The sequence below is a fragment of the Falco naumanni genome, chromosome 13 (assembly GCF_017639655.2).
Source record: "Falco naumanni isolate bFalNau1 chromosome 13, bFalNau1.pat, whole genome shotgun sequence".
NCBI classification, from domain to species: domain Eukaryota; kingdom Metazoa; phylum Chordata; class Aves; order Falconiformes; family Falconidae; genus Falco; species Falco naumanni.
In genome coordinates, this window is record NC_054066.1 from 28412978 (window position 1) to 28435233 (window position 22256).

At 45.0% G+C, this 22256-nt stretch overlaps 1 protein-coding gene across 2 annotated transcripts in view; it reads left to right on the forward strand.

Annotated features, from left to right (window-relative positions):
• The window catches only part of VEPH1 (ventricular zone expressed PH domain containing 1), a 98225-nt gene that overhangs the window by 57223 nt on the left and 18746 nt on the right, over positions 1-22256 (forward strand). For both annotated transcript variants that reach the window (XM_040613523.1, XM_040613522.1), the window contains 2 exons: positions 15570-15709; positions 19648-19782. In XM_040613523.1, coding sequence (XP_040469457.1) covers positions 15570-15709; positions 19648-19782 — 275 coding nt within the window. The remainder of the gene's footprint in view (positions 1-15569; positions 15710-19647; positions 19783-22256) is intronic.

A 22256-nucleotide genomic window follows, 5' to 3' on the forward strand; every position in this document is an offset into this window, starting at 1 on the left:
TTAATGGTTGGATTCAATGATCTTAAAGGTCTTTTCCAACCGAACCAATTCTATGATTTTCCTTCAGGGATGTAGTACAGCCCCCACCCAGCCCAGACTCCCATGAAGGTTAAGGTGAGGATTGTCTGTCATGGGGAATGAACCCCGAGCTGTCTGGAAAAGGTCACGCTGGGCTGAAGGGATGTGGGTGTTGGCTAGGGCTGGCGGTTCCTCTGGCTGCGTCTGCAGGGCCGGCAGGCCGGGCGCACGTGGCCCAGCTCCAGGCCGTAAGTTACGGAGCTGCGTTAACAGTCGTGGAGCGTTGGGTGCAACAGAGCACACGTGCCACAGGTCGGACTCTGCCGTGCAAGCCTTTGGGTGAGCACGTGCTAATACCTAAGACTCTTTCTTAGCCTGCTGGGTTGGCCAAGGGCAGATCTGTGTCTCCTTCTTCATTATCATGATATTATTGCTTCAGTTGACTTACAAGATACACAGGGCCAGGACCCTCAGGTCAGCGTGTTCCAGTCTGGACGCAAAGCTCCTTGGAGGCACAACACAATGAGATCCCCAGTGCTCTGGGTGGGGTTGGATCCTATCTCACCTTTTCCCTGGGTTGTTTCATGTTTTCTGCTTTCATCAAGGGCGGGTATTTGTTTTCAAGTGCAAGAAAGCGGGTTTTGTGAGACTGTGGGGGAGGTGGGCGATACACTGCAAGATGGGTCTGATACTCCTCCTTGAAGTAAATATTTCAGGTTGGGTTGTGAGCCTCTTGCTTGCACTGAGCAGCTCCCTGTAATGTGAATTTGTGTGCCTCTAACTGCTTGCTGGTGGTCATGAGCTGTTTACAGCCCAGCCCTTCAGTGGGCCACTTTGATTCCAAGGAGTAGCTAACTGAATAAATTAATTTGCAGTCTCTTAAAATGTAATCTAATATTGTATAACTTCAGGTCCCTCAAATACCAACTTTTATTGATAAAATATTTGTTTACTTTTTCAGTGGTCAAGTAGTAGAAGTATCCACTCGTAAAAGGGATATAATTATATTATTTCCTAAATATTTTAAATTCCAGGTTTACTATTTGAAATAGTTATTTAGTAGAATTAATGATAAAACTTTAGTTTCATAAAATTACGTTGCAAACATGAGTGAACAATCTGGGTTTTGAAGTGCTGAATGCTGTGACCTTGCATTAATCAAATACAATATATTGAACGTTTTTTAATGTATTGCTCAGTTTCCTTTCTGAAGTAGTAATGATATGTTCAAGGATGTGACTATTTCTAAATTCATTCAAACTATTGTAATTTCCTGGAAATCCTCAACTAGCATTCTTGGGGAAATTCTTTGAGCAGGGACACATGTGCAGCACAGGAGATTTATGTGACTCATTCTAAATACACTGAAGAAATGCAGGCTGGCTCATTACGCAGGGGACAGCGTTGTTCATATTTCAGATATTACATAAACCTTGGAGTTATTGGACTTCTGTGATTCCTACACACTACAAAGGGCCCATTCAAATTTTATTTTTTCAAATGTGATGTTTTGAAAATAGTGGGAAAAGTTGGAAAATATTAATATACGTATTTGGCAAATTTTATGTTAGTTATGTAGGTGTTGGAACTGGAAATTTAATATATAAAACATGGAAAATATGAAAAGATAGCTTTTCTTCAGAGCTACCTCTTCTTCAGAGCACTCTCCCATGACACAGAGTGCTTGAAGGAAATGTGTTGCAAGAAAATTGTGCTGCAGTGTGTTAATAACGGACAGTGCGGAGTTCCCCACGTACCCTTTTGCCAGTCACACCTTTCCTGGGCTTTCAAGTGGCAGCTCACACACAGGTTAACAGTGTTAATGTCAGTTGTAAGAATTTCTAAGGAATGATGAGCCAACAACTGAAACAGAATTCAGCCCCCTGCTTGCATTTCTAATGACAATGATATCTAACCTCTGGGCAGACTGTTTGTGAATGTGGTGAGTTCCTTGGTGCTTAAAACTGAGGCTGGGTGCACCTCCCCCCCCACCCCACCCCACCCCCACCCGAAAGGATGCCGCAGTGGCATGCTGGTGGGGGCACAAGCAGCTTGCATGCCTTTGGTTACATCCAGAATTAGCGTGCATGCACAGCTCCTGCCAGGTCTGGGGGCATTAATACCAAGAGCAGTAGGAATGAAAGCAAGAGGCTGCAGACGGTTTTCCAAAGATGGAGTCACTACCTTGCAGAAAGACAGAGGGCATTCGCTTCAGTGCTCAGCAGCTGACAAAAAAAAAAAAGTAAATCATAGAATCATTTAGGTTGGAAAAGACCTTTAAGATCATAGAGTCCAGCACTGTAGACAAGAGAAGAATTATCTCCCAAGAGAAGAAAAATAGATACAAGAAATGACATCGTTATGCCATTGTCTGCATTAATTGGATCCTGAGTGTTGAAGGAAAAAGGAGACAGGTGGCAGGAGTATGAGGATAATCAGAGACTTCCATGTGAAGAAAAATGGACTGGGACTTCAGTCTGGAAAAGAGACAGCTCTAGAGATTTGCAATGTCATGAATGACTGAGAAGATTAATTGGGAGTGGTGGCTCACTCTGTCCTAATACAGGCACTAGAGGACACGTAATGAAGTCAGGAAGCAAATGCAAAATACACAAAATAGGCACCTCTTACACGTAATTAGATATGTGCAGTTAAATGGCGGAACTGATTCCTACAGTGCATTAAGTATGCTGAAAGAGTACCTGCTTTCAGAAGTGATGAGGTAAATTCATGGATTACAGCCATTCAAGGGTTATAAAAATAATACCACCCCTGACTCTGGAAATGCTGGGCCCACGGATGGAGGGCCCACGGGAGCAGGAGGGAAGTTACTGCTGTGTGCTTGTCTGCCCTTGCGCTCCTTGCTTACTGTTCTCCTACTCACCCTTTGTGAGCTAATACCAGGATAAGATACTGGTGGGACTTTCTGGTTGAATCAGAGTTGCCATTCCAACATCCCTCAAAAGGATGAAAATTGGAAAATTTGGTTTCTTAACCAAAGTAGAATAAAACTGAAGCAGGACTTAATAACAGTTTTCACCTGTGTGCAAGATGGTTAAGGGAACAGACCATACTGGACAAGGCAGGAAATAATGAGCTTAAATACCAGTAAAAAAATATTCAGCTTAAATAGTAGAAAAAGCTCTCTAGCTTGTGCTGGCAGAGGAGGTTGTGGAGGTTAAAAGCACATTAAAGAAACCTGGAAAGCTGGCCTGGGCAAGGCTGTGAGGTCTGACAGATCTGAAGAAGTGTTGGTGCTCCCTAAAACATTTCTGGTTTTTCCACATACATCAGTTGATGTAATGTAAGATTTTTATTTCTTCTGAAAGCTTGCCTTACCCCACCAGCCAGTTGTACTGCTACTACAGCTCCCAACGGCACAGGCACTCTTGCCTCTGACTGTGGGTGAGGGGGCAGACCAGGTGACAGCTCCAGGTCCCCTGCATGCAGTCCTCCCCTGCTCTGTAACATTGTGATTTGCAAGTTGGTTTTTTTTGCCATTGAGTCAGGCATTTGCTGTGTAAGTCTTATCCCTCACAAAATATTTTTGCTTTATGGGGTGTTTATTTTTTCAGTCTCCTTGTTGACTTATAAGCTTATTTGATTTACACTCTTATGTCAACGTTTATGTAATATTAACTGAAGTGTTAGCTTTTACAGCTGTGAAGGGAATACAGTTTAAGAACTGTAAGGGTGGATCCATGATCTGTCTCTGACAGTTTGAAGATGCCTCCTATATGCATTGGAAAATTGACATGTCCTCAGCTCCTGTTATCTCATTTAGTTTTTACTATTTTTGGCTGTGTGTGCTTCAGGCAGGGTGATGATCCTGCAGCAGAAGCAGGGTTAAGACTGGGCTGTTGGCCAGAATACTTTATACTAAGAAAATGATCAAGTTGAGGGTGTTTTGAAGAACAGACAAGCTACAACAGCTCACCAGATGCACGTGCGTGTGTGCATAAGTGAATCTTATGGAACTACACTGCAGTCGTAGAGGGGATTTAAACAGGGGCAGAAAGAAGGCATTAGAAACCACAATAATCCATTTATTTTAGCTTGTTGCAGTTTGGGGTTGATGGTTTGGTTCAGTTCCTGCTTAGTTTGAACCACTTTGCCCAGATTCACATCTCTGCCGTACCTTAAGCAATTTGAGGCATTCTTTTATGTCATGTTCATCACTTTAAGCCTCTTAAGCCTATGGATCTTTTCCTCAAAAAAAAAAAAAAAGGGGGGGGGGGGGGGGGGGGGGAAGCCACCATATTTGTCAGGCGCTTTAGCTTTCTTGGAGCTAAGCAAAGTAGTTTTCATCAGCCCGTATTTTTCCGGATGGTTTGTGATCTTACATCTTATTGGTACCTCCAGGATCTTGCAGATGGCAGTGGCCCAGACTTGTGCATCTAGAATTTCCTGAATGCTCCCAAGTTTGGTTATTGCTTTTCAGTGTATGCTGGGCAGGATTTCTGCTGCCTTGGTGTGGCTGGGGCCCCAGTGATTAAGAACAAGAGCCTACGTTCAAGATCCCTGTGTTGTATTTGCAGTTTCTTCACTGGCTGTGTGGGTGCTTTCTGAAAGGTCCTTCAGCCTTTCTGCTTTTCTAGGTCTCATGTACCCTCCTGGGGAGACAGGGCTGGCAACGGTTGGAGTAGGTTGCTTTGAAAGGCTTAGGTGAAAGATGGCATTCCTGTATCGGGCATTATTGGTGTTGGCTTTGGGAGTGCCACAACATCCAGCTGAGACCTGAGGCTGCCCTATTTTACCTGGTGTAGCCCCAGTTACCCCTGCATGCAGCACGGGGCTCTTGAGCAGTTGGCGGGCTCTGCCTGCTCTAGCCTTGCTGGGTCTCACCTTGAACCCTGCATGCTGGGTGATTTTTCACTTCTTGTTCTTCTAGTGTCCCAGACGTGTAGGGATGGTGGATCAAATGCGTGGCCATGTGTATCCTGCCTCTGAAAGTGGCTGGTGTCAGATGGTTCCCAGACACGAGCCTGTATGGCTGCTGGATTTGGTTATAACTTGAGGGCAGGTCCTTGTTTTCCACTCTAGTTCTACTTGCTTTTTAGATAATTGGGATAAAAATGCCGCCATTAACTTAGCTCTGAGCACTGAGTGTCAAGTGAGCTGTTGGAAAGAAAGCATTTGATAATATCTGTGTGTAGAGGATGCTGAAGGGTTTGCACATCTCCAGCCTGCCTAGTCTCCTTTTTAAAAGGATAGAGCCCAGGGAGATCTAGTGCCTCATTCAATCCGTGGTCACTGAAGCCACATTCAAAATGCAATTCCCTCCAATGAAAAATATTATAGCCATTTTATAGTAGTAAGTCGCTGCTGGCTCCTTGGTGCCCTACAGAAGGAAACAAACAGCAAACATTTTGTGGGGTTAATGACAAAATGCTGGAAGAGGAGGAGGTGGCAGGGGAAACAGGTTGCAGTATGTTGGTCATAAATCTGGTTATTATTATGTTTTATGCTGTACTGAGAGATAATCGGTACCATATGACGGTGTAGATGGAAAAGCTTATTGCTCCCCTGCAGTGCTCACCCCTGCACCGGTCTGATAAATTCCAGCATTCCATAAGCCAAACTTTGATTTGGAACAGATGGACCTCTGGTTCTTCAGTGGGATCACAAAGTTGCACAGGCTCAAGCCAGCGTTTCCAGAGATCAACTCTGCTGCTGCTAGGCCAAAAATAATATTAGCTGGCATTTTATTCTGCAGGACTGGTATTTCAAATGCATCCCAAATGTGAGGGCAGGCAGCGCGAATGGGAGTGCTAACTCCCGGGTTGGCCATCGTGCCCACGGTGATCTGCGTCCTCAGACCGTGGAGAAACTCCCAGCGTGACGGGGAGTGTAATAGAACATGAACACGCTCATAACTTGCTGCCCTCACGTACGTGATAACAGCAAATCACGTGCGCTTTACACCTAGCCTGGAAGCATCGCTTGGAACAGGCTGGTCTCCACACGCACTTTACCTGGTAGCTGGGAGATTCCAGGTGGGGTGGTGTTATCCCTCTCCTGAGGGAGAAGCCAAACCAGGGGAACTTGACTTCTGGGTTGGACCAGGACAGGCCTAACGGTTCCTTGAGGAGGTGCCTGTGCCACCGTGCAGGCGGGTGGGCCAGCAGCCCTCGGCCAGGCTGGGGATGCGGCCAGGACACGGAGGAGCCAGGCAGCAGCCGGAGTGGGATGATTTCCCCAGACCCTGCTTTGCTGCACACACCTTCTGGGCTTTTTGCACGTCAGTCATCGATACGGGCAGCGGAAGGGCCGATGCACCTTTGCTTCTGAAGATGGGACGATGTGGCAGAGAGATCTTACCATTGTACCTTCCCAAATGACATGGGCTTCTCATTGTCCCGATGGTAAAGGGAAGGAAGACAGAGGGTTTTACAGAGCTAAGCTAATCTGTATGTTCTCAAATGTGGCTTTTGCACACAGATTTGGACTCTGTGTATTGAGCGCATTGTAGTGGCTCTCCAGACCCCATTATAATCATACCTTCTCTCTTAATTTTTGTGTAACTTACTGCAAGTTAAATCTGTTGGACTGAGTTATGGCATGCAGGCAAAGCTAGTAGTGTTAAAAAAATAAATAAATCAGCATCTCTTGAAGCTGGTTGCTTTAAAAATTACCCCTTTCTCCTATAAACATATTTATTGTTTGTATACCTACTTGTAATCCAAACTGAAGAGCACAAGCAAAGGAAAGTGAGGAAGCTGACAAAGGCTTAAAATTGAAATTTAAAAAGTTGCATCTATTTCTTATTCCCTGGTTTCATGTTTATGGTGGGTGGGTTTGATTCTGTTTGGGAGATTTATGAGCATACTTTTACTCCTATTAACAGATTTTATTTAATAGTAAAGGATTACCAATGTAAATCAAATAATGCATTAATTGTTTCCAGAACCAGTGACTCTGTATCTACTTGACCATGTTTCTCCTGGTTTAGCCCAGCGTGTTAAGCTGGAATAAACAACAATTAACAACTCCACTGACATTCTTCTGTTTATGTTTTATTCTTTTTCCCCCGGCACAACTACTTAGTAGTGAACTTCACAATTGCAACATATATTCTCTTGTTTCTTGTAGGAAAAACAAGTTGTTGCTTATTCTCTTGCTGGAAGTTTGAGACTTGGCAACAGATGTGATCAGAAGTGTTTCTTGACTGGAGGAGCATTTGCTTGGGATCTTCACCGCTCTCTGCCTTCTGTGGCGTTTGGTGACCCTGTGGTGTTTTGTGCCTCACATATTCTTCATGTTTTAAAAATCCTTTTTTTGTGGTACTCGGACTCTCCTTCCAAGCTGAAGCCAGGCTGAGGAAGGAGGAGAACTCATCCTTCTTTAAGGAGATGTGCCCAGGTGTGACCAGCTGCTGCTGCCCGCGATGCAGGAGAGCAGGATGTAGCTGCAGCTGGGTATGGTGCCCAGGGGGATGCTGAGACGAGGAGCAGCTTGAGTGGAGGGATGCACAGACCCCTAAAGTGTCTTGGCTTAGGTTCGCTCTTCGGTGCTCATCAGTAGGGGTAGTTCATAGCAACTGGATGAAACAAGCACTTGTTCCATCTGTTCAGTGTGTTACCCCACAGCAGCAGTAGATGTTGCTTTGCTGCTAATGAGATGAAGCAGAGCTATGAACTTTTCTCCTTTGTTGAGTTAACTGAGCTGGTGCTTAGCCTAAACAAAACTCTCATCAACATCCACAGACTTCTTACCTAATAAACCTGCTTTGCACCAGAGCTCATTGGCCTCTCCCTGAGTCTGCAGTAGTCTGCGGATGTGGGGTCATGGGCTGAGATCCCAAGTGTGGACAAATTGGTTTCTCTGCCATTACCAAAGGGAGCGCTGACAAGATGTACAAAATGTGCCGTAATTCTCTCTGACAATGTCAGAGTGTGGCTCAGCCAACAGCAGCTCGCGGGTGCATGAGAAGCTGATTTTTCACGCAATAAAGCAGCAAGGTGGCTATGGGGGTGACTGGCGTTCAGACCGCGGCACTGTGTATGTTCACCTGTGATCACCTGTACTAAGTCAATGCCACAACAAAGGTATACCCAGTGTCGTATCATTTTGTCCCTGAACTGTCCTCCTCGTGCACTACCTTTTGACATGTTGACATGTACAAGGGATTTTCCTGGCCCAAGCAAAATGATCATATCCATTGTGCAGCTCCAAGAGTTTAAATAGTCGTAAGACAAGTCTGTCTCTGGGTTTTTTTTCTTTTTCGTTTTCCACAAAGCCTCTATGACCCCGTGCAGTATTGAAGTGCTATTAGAGGCACCAATCTAGTGGTTGACATGGTGCTTCCATAAATCCTAATTTAGGTCAGATGGGACAGGTTACTCAGTGAAATAGAAGTTGGCATAAACACCCTGCTTCAAATTTGCTTTCCACATTTAGAAATGACAGTAGATTTTTAAAGTACTGGTTCTAGAGTCTGTAAATGTGTAGCTTAAATGTGACCAATGTAATAGGCTTAATGTCCTCAGGGAAATTAGTTAATTTTTTCCTTCCTCTCTCCCTTACATACTTTTGAACAATTATTTTAAAGAGTTGCAGATCCATCTTTGCCATAATTTGGACTTCATTGCTTTAAATCACATCAAAAAGACCTTTAGTCAGCATTGGATTACCAGCACTCACCAAGCTGTGCTGTGTGCTGAGCGAGCCGTTGCAGAGCAAGTAGGTTTTGTTGACAGGACTCTCCTGTGTGTTGCATCTTACTGATATCCTGGAATTTTCTTGGGGCTAAATTAATCTTTCTTTACCAGGCAAAGTCAGGGTGAGTGGTTACGTGTTTCCAGGCCTGGAATTACAAGAGATTCAGGGAACTAAGTTGTCCTCACCTTCGTAGGCTGAGACTGGTTTCTTTTCACCTTCAAAGTTTTTTGCTAAGTCAAGCCTGCAAGTTATTTAATTTTGTTGTTCTTAGCAAAAAACTTTTGTATGCTCCTCTTTCCTGGCTAAACCTACAGACCTGATCCCTGCTCACTCTGTCAGCTGCTGCGCATTGCCAAGTGCAAATGCCGTGAGCTGCGTTCCCTGGAAATGACTGCCTTCAGGTCTCGCAGGTGGGAATAGGTCTTGCTGTGTTGTATTATCTCTGCTGCAACTCTGAAATCCATTGGGATTACACAAGGTTGATACTTCGGTGTTTAATGTAACTTGCAATGACAGACTGGGAAAAGTATGCAACATAGTTTACTAAAAGCTCAGCCCATTTATTGACGTGTGTGTTTTAGGAAAGCCCAGAATGTATCTTCCTAAACTGCGTATCATACTGATTGCATAAGCGCATGCAATTTGTAAATACTGCGATGACTGTAAAAGCACCTTTTTCGTTCTCAGAGTATGCCTAAGCACAAGTATGAACACAGATGTGTTACAGACATGCTTCACTCCTAAGTGATCCTGCCACACTTCTAACTTGTTCACAAAGTACGGCAAAGATGACCTACTGTGATGGACATTTTGAGGCTCAAATAATGGTTCTTTGAGATCCTTGAATAAGATATTACAAAAGTGCAATATTATGCTAGAAACAGCAAAACCCATGGTGAATGTTACTACCTCTGCTACAGCAGCACACGGTCAATCTGCATTGAACTTGCTACATGAGTGAGGAAATACTTGTAAAGAGTAGTAGTGTCACTTGTAGGAACATTCAATGCTTTGGTCTGGCTTCTTCAAAATGTAAATGCGGCATACAAAAGTTAGTGTCCAATAGCCTCTGGGTGTTAAGATACCATTTGCCATATATAATACAGGCATTTGGGGGGATAGTTTGAGCACAACAGACTCTGATAACCAGTTGAACAGTATTCACGTCATCTGCAATGTTTTTATATGGAACAGTAGTACAAGAGGACTCTACTGACATGGTTACATTTGAATAAGTGTTTAAACCTATTTTATTATTCATCATGCTGGAAAGAGAGAGCCATGGTGGTTAAAGACTTCTCGAATACTTTGGCCAGACACTTGAGCACTCGGTTACAGGTGAGCAGATGTGCACATTCGTGGGTGGCAAGTGCTCCAGTGAGCAGAACCGCAGGAAGGCAGTTTTAGTTCTGCCAAATTTGGAAGACTATGACTCAAACCATGGTTATTACAATTCATATTTTTAGTTAGAGGTCTGTCTCTGTACGGGGGTTAGTGATAAAACAGGCCACTGGTTATTCTGCAGTGTGTGTATACCCAGCGTGCCAATCTCACATTCGGTAGGTCAGTCTCTGATGGTACTATGAATTAAAATGATAACTTTTTTTCCCCCATTTTAAGCATTTTGTGAAACAGCACAATGTAAATAGTTTTCTGACACTTCATTTTCTTGAAAATGTGCCCAGCTTCATTCTGGGCAGCTTCAATGTGCCCAGGTGATGACAAGGAACTAGTTTTGCCTTGCCTATCTATTTACATGTCTCCTGTGACCATAAAGATGAATTCCCATGGTACTGGCATGTTGGTTTGCACTTGAGTGAAATACGGTGTAATAGTAGTGCTACATATGGATCGGGGTTATCTTAGCCTTCATCAGAACAGGTTGATTATTTAAATATTGCTTTCCTTTGACTTTGGGATAACTGAGCTTAGCTGTTATGTGTTGAAACTGGTAGTTCATTGCAAACTGTTGAAAACCACACGTAGTAAACCTTGGCTTGTTATCAGACATTGCCAAATCCAACACATCAAATGTAGCAGAAATAGCTATGAGTAATCGCTCGTCCCATACCAGAGGTTTGAACATTGTCTGAGTAGGAGGCTTTTTTTCACTTGATTTTGACAAAGGAATGCTGCTTTTTTCCAGGAACTAACGTTTTGCTCAGCCAGCATGGACTCCAGTGCCTGAGCTGACGTTTATTTTGGCATGTGTTATAAGCCTCGGTATTTTTCTGTGTGATCCACAATGTCTTGCTAAGCAGTTTGTTAGGTTTTTGTCTTTCCATATATCCTTTACAATTTTTTTTGTTCTGCAGCATTTAGGAATTTCCTTAATAGTCCCATCAAACACAGTCCTACCTAGCACAGGGCTCCCTTTTGTAATTGCTAACCCAGGGGCTGGTATCCTGGAGCCCTGTCACCTTCTGCTCACAGCTCTGATGGCTTCTGTGGGAGGCTGCCCAGGGCAGCTTGATGTGGCCTTACTGTGGGTGACAAGGAGTCTGGCTGTGGACTCTGGTGCCTTGCTCGGTTGTTTAATGCACTCCAGTGTTTGTCTGCAGCCTTTAAATGCCTCCCAGGTTCCTTGTCAATTCATACATTTGCAACTGAAAAAATCACCGCCGTACTCACTGAAGAGGAGGGCATTGCCTGCTAGCTCTTTATCGCAGTGGCAGTACGTGGTTTATGGTCACTTTTAGCTAAGAGCGATTTCTCATAATGAAGCATTAAACTTTTCACACACGTTGGACCAAGGCCAAGCCTCTACTTCTGGTTGAGTGTATTGAAGTTCAGGTTTTGTTAGCATCTGTGATGCATAAACCGGGGGTCTTTAGGTTGGACCATGCTGTTGGAAAAGCATTCTGTCAACAACCTCCTTGGAGACATCATTTAGTTTTGTGCTTTAATATGTCCCAGGACTTAGGGTTGCTCTAATTAACCCTTTCCATTTCTCGACCTCCTTTATATTGAACATTGAACACTGGAAGGTTTGGGTATGAACCAGTAGATTTGGGTAACTAGGTTAAACTCAGATTTTCCCCATAGCCACTAATCCAAGAGTAGTGGATTTTGTGCCCATCTTTTTCCTGCTAAGGTGTATTGCTTATGGGCACGATGTATCTGTGGTCTCCAGCTAAGTTAGTTTTCTTTTCAGAACTGTTATCTCAGTTTAGCGACATTTCCATCTTTGTTGGTTTAACTTCAAGCCCTGGCTTTCTGCTGCTGAAAGCTTATGGTCTACTATTGTCCCGCTGTAGTTCTTAGAGTATGTTTGCGCTGGAGTGACTGACGTGACCCAGACAGCACCGCCACTTTCCACAGGATTCAGTCAGTGTTCACAAATCACTATCATCTTCTTCACAGTGCAGTCTACAAATGCCCAATTCTTGACATCAAGCCACCACTTTGTGCAGATTCTTTCCTTCTTCAAGGCAACATTCTCCTGTAATATATTCATTTTTTCAGGCCTACACAAGAGGAAACTCCATATTTCCTAACACCAATAAGCACACCTCCTTTTTTTATATGCTTGGAGTAGCCAAGAGCAGTGGCCCCACTTCAGCTCCTCTTCCCATTGCTGTCTCAAAGCAAAGGAAATGTCTTCAAAGCTGTCCTCTGTTAATGCGCTCTCTAGACACAAATACAGCTGGGTTTTCTTGTTGGCTCACCCATGGGTTAGGAGAGCCGGGGCTGGTCTAGGTCCAGCCTCTTTGGAGGGGAGTGATCTGCGTGATGTTTGTAGTCCTGTTCAGTTCAACATCATTTTGACTTGGTTCATGAGTTCCCTCTCCGGGAGGAAAGCTCGCTGCCTGGTCTGACCCTCTGACCTCCTGCAGCCTGTGGCTTTCCTTCTGCTTTGGCCCCACATTGGCTTATTACCTGCCTCCGATTAAAGAGTAATGAACACCCCGTTGGTTTCCAGATAATCCAAGCTTCATCTGCTATAACACTGCTGATCACACCGTGTAAGTGCTCTGAGGAAGGAGTGCTGCTGTCAGCCCTTACGCTGTGGTCGCTACAGTCTGGTTTGTTCTTGTGCTCGCTTCCGAATACTCTGCATTGCTTTGGCTGGTGTGTGCTTCCCCACAGTATGTGTAGTGACTCTACTGGTTTTTCTGAACCATAACTTTAATCCTCCCATGCTGTTACATCTCGGGTCTCTTCTCCTGTGCTACAATGGAGTCTCAACGAGCTCTGCAGCCCCAGCTTGACACTGGTGACTTCCTTTTCTCAGCAAATTCAGACAGCTTTGTCAAAGGCTAATAAACTGGTTTCCACTTGCCAGCTTCTAAAGTTTTTTCTCCCAGCCATCTGGCCTCTCTGTAGCATCTTCAGCAGGTTCCAATATCCCAGTTTTAAATTTTCTGCATTTTCAGTGACAATCTGATCCATTGATGCTTTTGCTCTAGGGAAACTGGGGTTTTGTACCTCCGGTAAACTCTTTCCTCATACATCATGGTTTGCTGTGAAATACTGAATTTATTGCATTTCTCTCCTATGCTTCCACATCTTGATTAGATGAAAAATGTTAAAACAATAAGTATTTCAAGATGATCTGTTGTTGGAGAGAAAGGCTGCATCCTGATATCAGTCTTCCTTGTTGCTGGCTCCCGTTGTCATTAGATTCAGAAGGCTGTGCTATTTAAATTGTCCCATTAGCTACATTTTCTAAAAAGCTACAAGTAATTTTTCCGGTTAGGATATTTTCTTACAGCGTTTTTTATTCCTACACCTTCACCACAGGGTGACTCACCAGGATAGCACGCGACCTTGGGTGATGCTCCCTGCACAGCTGGCCCGTGTCAGCCTCAGCCGCACCGTTCATCCTGCGGGCATGGTGCGGCCATCCTGGCCGGGTGACTGCTCCCTCCGCTTGGTGTGCTTTGGCTCTGACCCTGCAGGTGCTGGCAGGCCAGGGCCTTGGGAAAGGGACAGCGGTGGCTTTGTGCATGGGTCAGCCTAGCAGGCTCAGCAGCCACTGCCGGGCGCTTGTCTGTCTGTGCCATTTCTGCCTTTAGCTGGGAAACAAGCGCGGCGGCAGCAGCTGCTGGGACCGGTTGTTCCCCTCTCCCTTTCCAAGTTGAGCTGTCCAGCTGGGTGAAGAGGGTGCAGCTCTCTCCCATCTTTGCATCAAGGTTATCATCTAAGGATCTCAGTCTTCTGTGTTCCATGCCTTTTTACCTCGGGTAGCCTCTTGTTCCCATTCAAAAGGGCTATAAAATGATACCACTATTTTAAGTTAATTAAGCAGCCTGATCAGGTTATGCCTAATGTGCTTTAGTCATTATGAGCAGTCACCCAAAGACAGAGAATGAGGGTTCAAGGTCAATATTTTGCAAAAACAGAATTGTGCATCTCAAGGGCTTCATTTCCAGTTCAAACCAGCACGGGAAGTTTGGAGTCAGGTAACATTACGCAGCATTTAGCTTTGTACAGAGCAGCTGACCCCAAAGGACACCTTCAGATTCCACATAACCTCTGCGGGATTTTTATCAACAGGTGATGCCATCACAGGTGCCATAAATGGTTGGTATTTGGCAGAGCAGCAAGACTTGGAGACGCTTTGTGTGTAGTGCCCCAGAGCTGGGACAAAGAGTCAAACCGCGCTTTTGGTGAAAACCTGTGCACTAAGCAGGTGACACCAGGCACAGCTGTGAACTGACGTACCCTGCTGTTCCCGGCGTGCACCTGTGAGTGCGTTTGCAGTCTCTTGTCCAGCTGGACCTGCCGCTCCATACCTTTTCCTTCTCCCTGTGTTTTTTTGCTGCAAAGTCTGTGGCTGTGCCAGCAGTTGTGGCCCAGGAGCTCTGCCAGCAGCTGCCTGTGCATTGGCTTGCAGATTTGCGCAAGTCACTGTGTCACGTTGTCCCTTGCAGTATGGCAGCAGCAACGATTCCTGTCCCTTGTCTGTTGTGCCTCTTGGAGAATGTGGCAAGAGCTGCAGCTCCCTGGCTCAGTGTGTAAAAATCAGCTCAGAAGTGGGATTTGTAGGACCTGGAGCCCCTAAAGCCAGGCTGTAGCCAGAGCATCTGTGCATGGGCAGGCCCAGGTGGACTTGAGCTGTGGGGCTGCAGCTCCGGAGGGGACGGGGAGAGGAGCTGTGCTGGGAGCCTTCGCGGTGGGGCAGGAGCCGCTACATCAGCTCCCCGCGGTGATGCAGGGCTCAGTGAATACTCACTGATGCTCCTCTTTGAAACCGTGGTATTCCTGATGATGGATTTGTAAGATAGCCTGTACAGCAAACATGCTACGTGCACAGTAGCGTTGTAAATCGATTTATGCACCTTTTGGCTCCTGGAGAATCCACGGCAAAGGGGAAGTGCCGCAGCTTTCACCAGTGGCTGAAGGAGCTGCTCCTGGCTGGGAGCCGTGCGCCACACTCCTCCGTCCCTACAGACAGCAGCTTTCAGCCGCACAAGGTCTCGGCAAGGATTCCACAAATGACAGGCCCCCATATGGCTCTTTCCTAATATGGGATGGTTTTTCCAAGAAATTCTTTAAATAAAAATAAGCAATGCACAGTTTTGACAGCTCTGTCTGGTTCAATAAGCCAAACAACGGTACCAAATGCATGAGAAAGCACGAAGGAGCTGAACATCCCGACTGTGTGCTGCATCGCGCCTTTTGCGTTTGGGAGTAGGTGATGGCTACCAAAGATTTAAAGCACTGCAGACTAAATTTCTCCTGTACTGTCTGATGGCTTGTGTTTAATGTAAGGGTGCAGGCTCAGCACCGCCCTTCTGATGCCGCAGGGGCTGAGCCAGCCCGAGATTCCTGCGGAGTGGAAGTGCGTGCCTAGGTGCTGCATGACTGCATGTGCACTGCTGACGGACATGTAGATTTCTGTCTTTTATGTACTTGACTTTAATAATCTGTATATTTATTTCTAGATACTGTTAGAAGTTGTGTCGCAAAGCTGTCTTTCAGCTGTCCCCTGAAGGGCCATTACTGCTTGTACAGTAAATCCAGTTTTACCCTCGTCAGCCGGCAGCCTCCGCTGTGGATCCATATCATGTTCCTCTTTCAGCAGGTGTGTGCAATACAAATTAGTGGCACCTCTATATTGTTCACGTTGTACCTGGAAAAAAGGTGTGTTAATGGTTCATCTCTTTAAATATGCTTCTAATCCACAGTACTTTGTAACCCTTATGGTTTCTCAGAAAATCATTATAGTGGGTTGAAGTGATTTTGCAGCTTATAAGTTTTTATATTTCTATTAAACACAACAAATTCAAACTGTCTGGAGAGATTACAAAGTCTGGGGTTAAAAAAAGTGGGATGAAACCTTATTGTCCTCTTTCAGGCAAAACTTCCAGTAAGTCCCAGGTGCCTTGCAAATGAACAGGAGCATTGCAGTGGATTTGCAGGGGAGCAGAATCAAGCCCGAGGCTGCAGGTGGAGGTTAGAGGTGCAGCAGCCACAGGGACTTTCTACTGCAGAAGTTTTGACTGAGCAGGGTTTGCAACTCTGATCACTGCTGTTCTCTTACCAACCCTAAAGCTGTTTTTCTCATGTTTAATATGGTTTCCAAATATAGCCTAGCATTTGGACATATGTGGGATTTCCTAATAGGTTACAAGCAGTATGAAATTGTAAGAGAAAACCCTACATTCACACTTCAAGATGAAACAGATGGGGGTTTGCATTTAAATAGTCAGGTTCAGTTTCTTAACCTATGTAGAACTGTTCATTGCAGTTCATCCCACCCCAGTGTAACCTTAGAAATACAAAGGATTTATCAGAAATTTAAAACAAGCACAGCAAGTTATGCTGTGAATCTAACAGTTCAAATTGCTCTTTGCTGTGTTTATTCCTAGCAATAAATACAAAAAGTGTTTTTCAAAAATGCAGGTCAGTAGGAGTGTCTGGGTGCGTCGTTGGTGGTACAAGTCGTGGGTCCTCTGGATCCAGAGGTGCCTGTGTGAGCGGTTTGTGGGGACAGGGCTTTGCTGTAGGTGAGGAAGGAGGATGGTCAGGGGCCAAGCTGAGGGTGGTCAGGGAAGGAGAGACAGTGACAGAGCAAAGCAATGGAAGCGAGGAAGAGCAGAGGCAAAAACAGCAATGAGGAGACAAGACGAAAGGGAGAATAAAGAAGGTGACTGACTGTAAATGAAAACCTGAAGAAAGAGGCTGAATTTTAACTGGACCTAGAGAGAATAAATGAATTATGTTATAAATGTATCATTTTATTCTTGATGAGAGGAAAACAGGTGCTGAAAAATATGGGCTAAAGTTCTAAACTGCACAGAAACGAGGAAGGAGGAGCAGAAGCAGAGGAGCGAGCGGCAGGGCTGGCGCACCTCACCCGGCACTGCGCAGCCGCCGCCGGAGTTGGGCACAGTGACCTCTGCTCTGCCTGTGCTTCGTGGTTTGAATCAGCTGCACTGACAGTGTAATCACTGACTCCACCTTTATTCCCTCGTGCCTCTCCTTTGCCTGATACATTTTCCACTGAAACCCCCCTCCCTTTAACCCCTTCCCAGATTGCTCTGAATTTGGCCCTGCTAGTTCCACCTTCTGTCAGGACTATTGAGCTCACATAGTTCCCAGCTCACTGGGGCATATTATTTTGCTTCCCCATTCCTCTGCACTCAGGTGCCCATTTTACCCCCCTTCCCCATCCCCACGTGGTCCTGCTGGGTCCGGCTTCCTTTGGATGCTGCCCCACACCTGCTGCCCCCATTTCCCGTGGCTTTCCCTGCCCCGGGCTGGCTAACTGCATCTGTCCCGCTCCACCTGTCCTTTCCAAAACTTTCTTTTTATTCCCAACGTTTTTTTCTAGTTTGCTCCAGCTGTGCCGGTGCATCCCCTGGCCCCGGGCAAGGAGTCCCCAGCAGACCCCCCCCACGCTGCCGGGGCCAGGCTTGAAGCAATGCGGTTTGCTTTGTGTCTTTGCAAACATGCTGTAAACCAAGCACTTAATATGCTTTTTTATGGGGGGGGGGGGGGGGGGGGGGGAAGTTCCTCTTGTGTTGCACTGAGTGCTCATGTCTGCTGTACATCAGGATGGTGTTTCATGTCAGATAATTTATGGTTTTCTTTTGTTCGAAATCCTAAGGCCTTTAAGTACTGGATATATAACTGTGAGTAAATTAAATACAGGGCACTAAAATCAGCCCTGGAATAACGTTATTTAAGCCTGTGAAATTGTACAAGAGATAAATTTGACATAAAATGTATTTATAGTGTGTTAATAATAAGTTAAATGAAAGGCTGGTGATAAAAATGTGTTTTTCACCAAATCTGTCATAGATTCACAGACAGACAACTAATATATGGGTTCTGAAAGTTTCAATACTAGTTACTGTGGTTTTATTCCCTTTTTGCTAGTCGATCCATATTCCATCTGACATTGCATTTTGGGAAAGTAAAAGCAAGAGAGATTTTTTCACTCAGCTCTCCAGAACAGATCCTTAACTTCGTGACCCTGCTTTCTATTTAATTTTTAAAATATTAGTGAATAGTTCTATCATGTTTCGAAACTCTCAGATGGAAGTTGTGAAACGCCAAATTATTCCTGCGGGGCAGTAGGAAGAGTAGCTGTCTTGCAGTTAAGTGATGATTAACAAAAGGAACAAAATTAGAGTAAGGGGTGGTGTTAAGCTATTCGATAGACAGGATGCTTGGTTTCACAGATTCATTCAGTAAAATAATCCTTTAACGCTTTATGATTTAGAGTTCAATTTCCCTCATCAGGTGGGCCAGTGTCATGCCGCTGTGGTAGCACCAGCAAGCAAGGGGCTGCCTGGCACGTCCCTTCCTAACGCCTTCCCTACAGTTACTCATGAATTTGCCAAACACGAACTAATTGGGCTGCCATTTTCTCGTGCCAGGTGGCTGCCTGGAGCGGACTGCTTCTCCCTTTTAATTTGGGCAAAGCGATACAGTTGTTTCTGGGAAAAATGCATTGCCTCAGCCACAATAAAATTCCTTGAGTTGAGTCTTACAGAAATGTCTCTGTGTTGGTTGGGTGCCAGACTATGGGATTAGGGCTGTTGGGCTTCTGCTCAGAAAGAGGAGGAACATCCATCCAGGAAACCTACACTAAAAGGATATTGTTCATATTGCAAAATCAAATACTTGAAATATGGAAAATCAGATTTGTCTGTGCATTCTTAACTTGGTTCCTGCATGCGAGTGCATTTTTTAATTACAAGATCATGTAGGAGATGCAGTAGAGGCAGAAATGCTAAGCTCTCTCAGCCACAGTAGTTCCTGTAACATTGACCTCATGTGCAGTTTAGACAGCGAGAACTTCATGCTGCTGACTCCTAGAATAACTCAAGGCAGTGTAAGGCTGTGTCCTGGCTGTCCTTTGAAATCGGGAGCTTTGGAGGTGAGAGCACCCAACCCAACATGGGTTTCATCTTGTTTTGTGAATGTTCAGGGTCTGAAAATTCCTCTACTCTGTCAGCAAAATCTGTGCTGAATGTGTTCTGTGGAGCTTCGTCTCTTGCGTTTTGTCCTGTTCAGTGCAGTTGCAAACACCACGCTGTTATTCTTCCCCACATGAGGACTGAGAGCTGCAGTCAGGTCCAAATAAACACAGGCAAACCTGCAGCGGTGCCGAACATCTCTTCGCATTAACTGCCAAATGACATGTCTTTTCCAAAGAGATGCATGTCGCCGAGATCCACGCCTGGTCCACAGAGCCCGGTGCTGCTAACATTTGGATAAACTGGCATTTCAATGCAAAAATGACATGTGAGTTGTTGTGTGTAGCAGTGAGCCACAGACCTTAAAGTTGTGTAACGTAAACCAAAAACAAACAAACAAAAACAAACCCCGAAGGAAATTAAGTATTTGAAGATTTCTCTAGTTGTATGAATATTGATCCATCGTATCTCCTTGCAGAGAAATGAAATAATCCCTGGTTATTTGCACACTGTCCCACTGTAAGAACAAGATGCTCTTTGTTAATGGCCAAGTAAAAAATGCTTGAAATCCTGTTTTCAACATTTTCTTCAGAGCTTGTTTGCAGAGCCTTTGTCCATACAGAGCAATTCTGTGCAAGTCCTTAAGGCCCTGTGGGAGAAGACACAGCTTAAGGGGACACACAGTTTTGAAACTGCCATGATCCAGTCTACGTTTCCACACCAAAAGGTAAGATTTTATTTTTCTCAGGAAAAAAAATTAGCAGAAGAACTTTGCCCTGACTTTTAGAACAGCTGTACAAGGACCTTTACAATAGCTACAGCAAGTCTCTGCCGGGCTCAAATCGTGAAAAACAAACCCCCTTTCCCTGCCTCTTCCCCTTCTTTGCCTTGCTGACACGCCAAGTCCTCTCCTCCTGGCTGGGCACGCGGTGATGCAGGGTGCGTGCCTCTGACCTCCCTGTTATGTGAAGCACTCGGCTTGTGGGGAGGCTGGGACGTGTTTGCCAGCCGTGATGTTTTCATCCTCCGCAGAGGGTCCGCACTGCTGTTTTGCGCTGTGCTTTGAAAGGTGTCCAGGCTTGTTCTCCACCCCCTGCTCCATGCTTCACGCGGATTGCTTCCGACGTGATGAAAACTGGTGATGCTACATATGGATATTTTTTTTCCTGCCTGCAGTTTCAAACTTTGGATTTAGATTAGCTGCCACTATGAACTTTTTAGCAGGCACTTGGAAATTCACCTAGTTAAACACAGACTTGGCTTTTATGGAAATGATCATTTGCACATGCAGCATTAGTTACCCCCATCAGTTTAAAAGATTACTCTTTCAAAGCTGTTTACTGTCTCTGGGATTTCAGCAAATGCTGTTTCAAAGCTATTAATCAGGCTTCTTGGAAAAGGATGCTGTAGGATTTTAAAACAAATATCTATTTATTCCTGAATGTCTCCATCCAGCTCAATTGGATGAAATGAATTGTCAAATGCGATTTTAAAATACTCGCTCTCAGAATATTGTACACATTAAGATGTCTGACTGAATAAGATTAATTTACTTAGGTTATGGCTGATTTAAAACCAGGAGTTTTGTTAGAAACACCTTCTGAACCCCCAGGATAACGTGGCACTGAAGTGGGAACTCCTGCTGCGCCTCGTGAGAGGAGCAGGGGCTCTCCACAGCTGAGACCCAGCTGATGGGCCAGTGCTACTTAGGCAGAGTGGAGTTTGCACTAAGTATTGTCGCTGCTGTTGGAATCCTGGCCTGACTCACCCCAGGGTATTAGAGCTGGTTTTCTGTTCGATACTGGCTTAACTTGAGTCCCTGCCAAGATCTAAGAGTCCAAAGTCAGAGCTGGTGGAGATGTAAAGGAGTTTGGGGTGAACAAAGAGCTTAGGAAAGAGCATGCCTTCATGGGTAGGATTAGATGTAGTGCATCACGCACACAAAGTCTATAAAACACGTCCAACACCCTAGAAATATGATTAGTCTCGAGCGCATCCACCGCATAATCCTACTACTGCTCAGACGCTCGCATTTGGCCTGTTTGGGGAACTTTCATCACTCCATGACGGTGACTGTATCTCTGGGTTCCCAAAATAGCAGAGCTGGAAGATGAGATACTGATCTTCACTGCTTTAATGAATCAGGCAGTGGATTGAAGTTTGGGAAGTCCAGGAGCTGCGCGTTGTCTGACAGCCTTGGGAGGCCGAGGGCAGGCAGATGTGATGTGCCTGAAATGTCAAAGACTTCAGTGTTCAGCGCCGGGCTCCGCGGCGTGCTGCTGGATTTACCTTCCTCCTCTTGGGTTTGCTCATGAATGTGGAACCCGAGCTTGTTTCTAGCGCAGTTTCCTTCAGTTTAGTGAGAAAGTCCCATTGAGTTTTCTGGGAGCGAGACCTAGGTCTGCCGTAGGGAAGGTTTCCTTCAGCTTCTACATTCCCAAAAAATCTAGCCAGAGCATTCCCGGCATGACCTGGTACTTTGCTTGACAAGCTAAGCTTCTGCTGTAATCTGAATTATTTTTTTCAGAAGGTCTTCCCGTTGCTAATAGGACTTCAAATATTGTGAATTATTTGACAAAGTTACAGTACTTGTTAATATTATTCCTCTTCCGGTAGTGCAGGAAGCAGCATTACGGGGCTGTGCTTGTTTCAATGAGTGTGGCGCCCTGCATTTGAAATGTTTTAACATCTGTTGACATAAATGCAGCATCAGCGTCACATATTGGACTTTATATTAAGTTTTACGCATCGTGCTATAGCTGTGTCTGAATGCTTTATCAGAACTGAGGGATTTCTGTGCTGTGGGCACGTGGGGAAGGTTCAGCCCCCAGACCCAAGCAAAGTCCGTGCTGCAGCACTGCTCTGCAGTTGCTCCCTGTTTTGTCTTGCAAATCCACGGCTAATCCAGAGTAAATGAATTTAGACTTTGTTTTTTCAATATGTATTCTAAAAGATTTTCTCTAGGTTTGAAAAATGCATTACATCAATGGTTTATTCCAGAGTAAATTCTGAGAAATATTTTCAGATTTACATCACTGTAAGGCATTTCTGAGTTTGGCCCAGGATGCTTGTGCAAGGAATTGCAGTGAATACCTGGCTTACAGAAAGCATGTTGTGTTTCACTGGGCAGCCTGTTCGTGCCACAAAAAATATTTATACAACACAGCTTAAGATGTGCCAGGAGTAAAGCATTTCCAGATG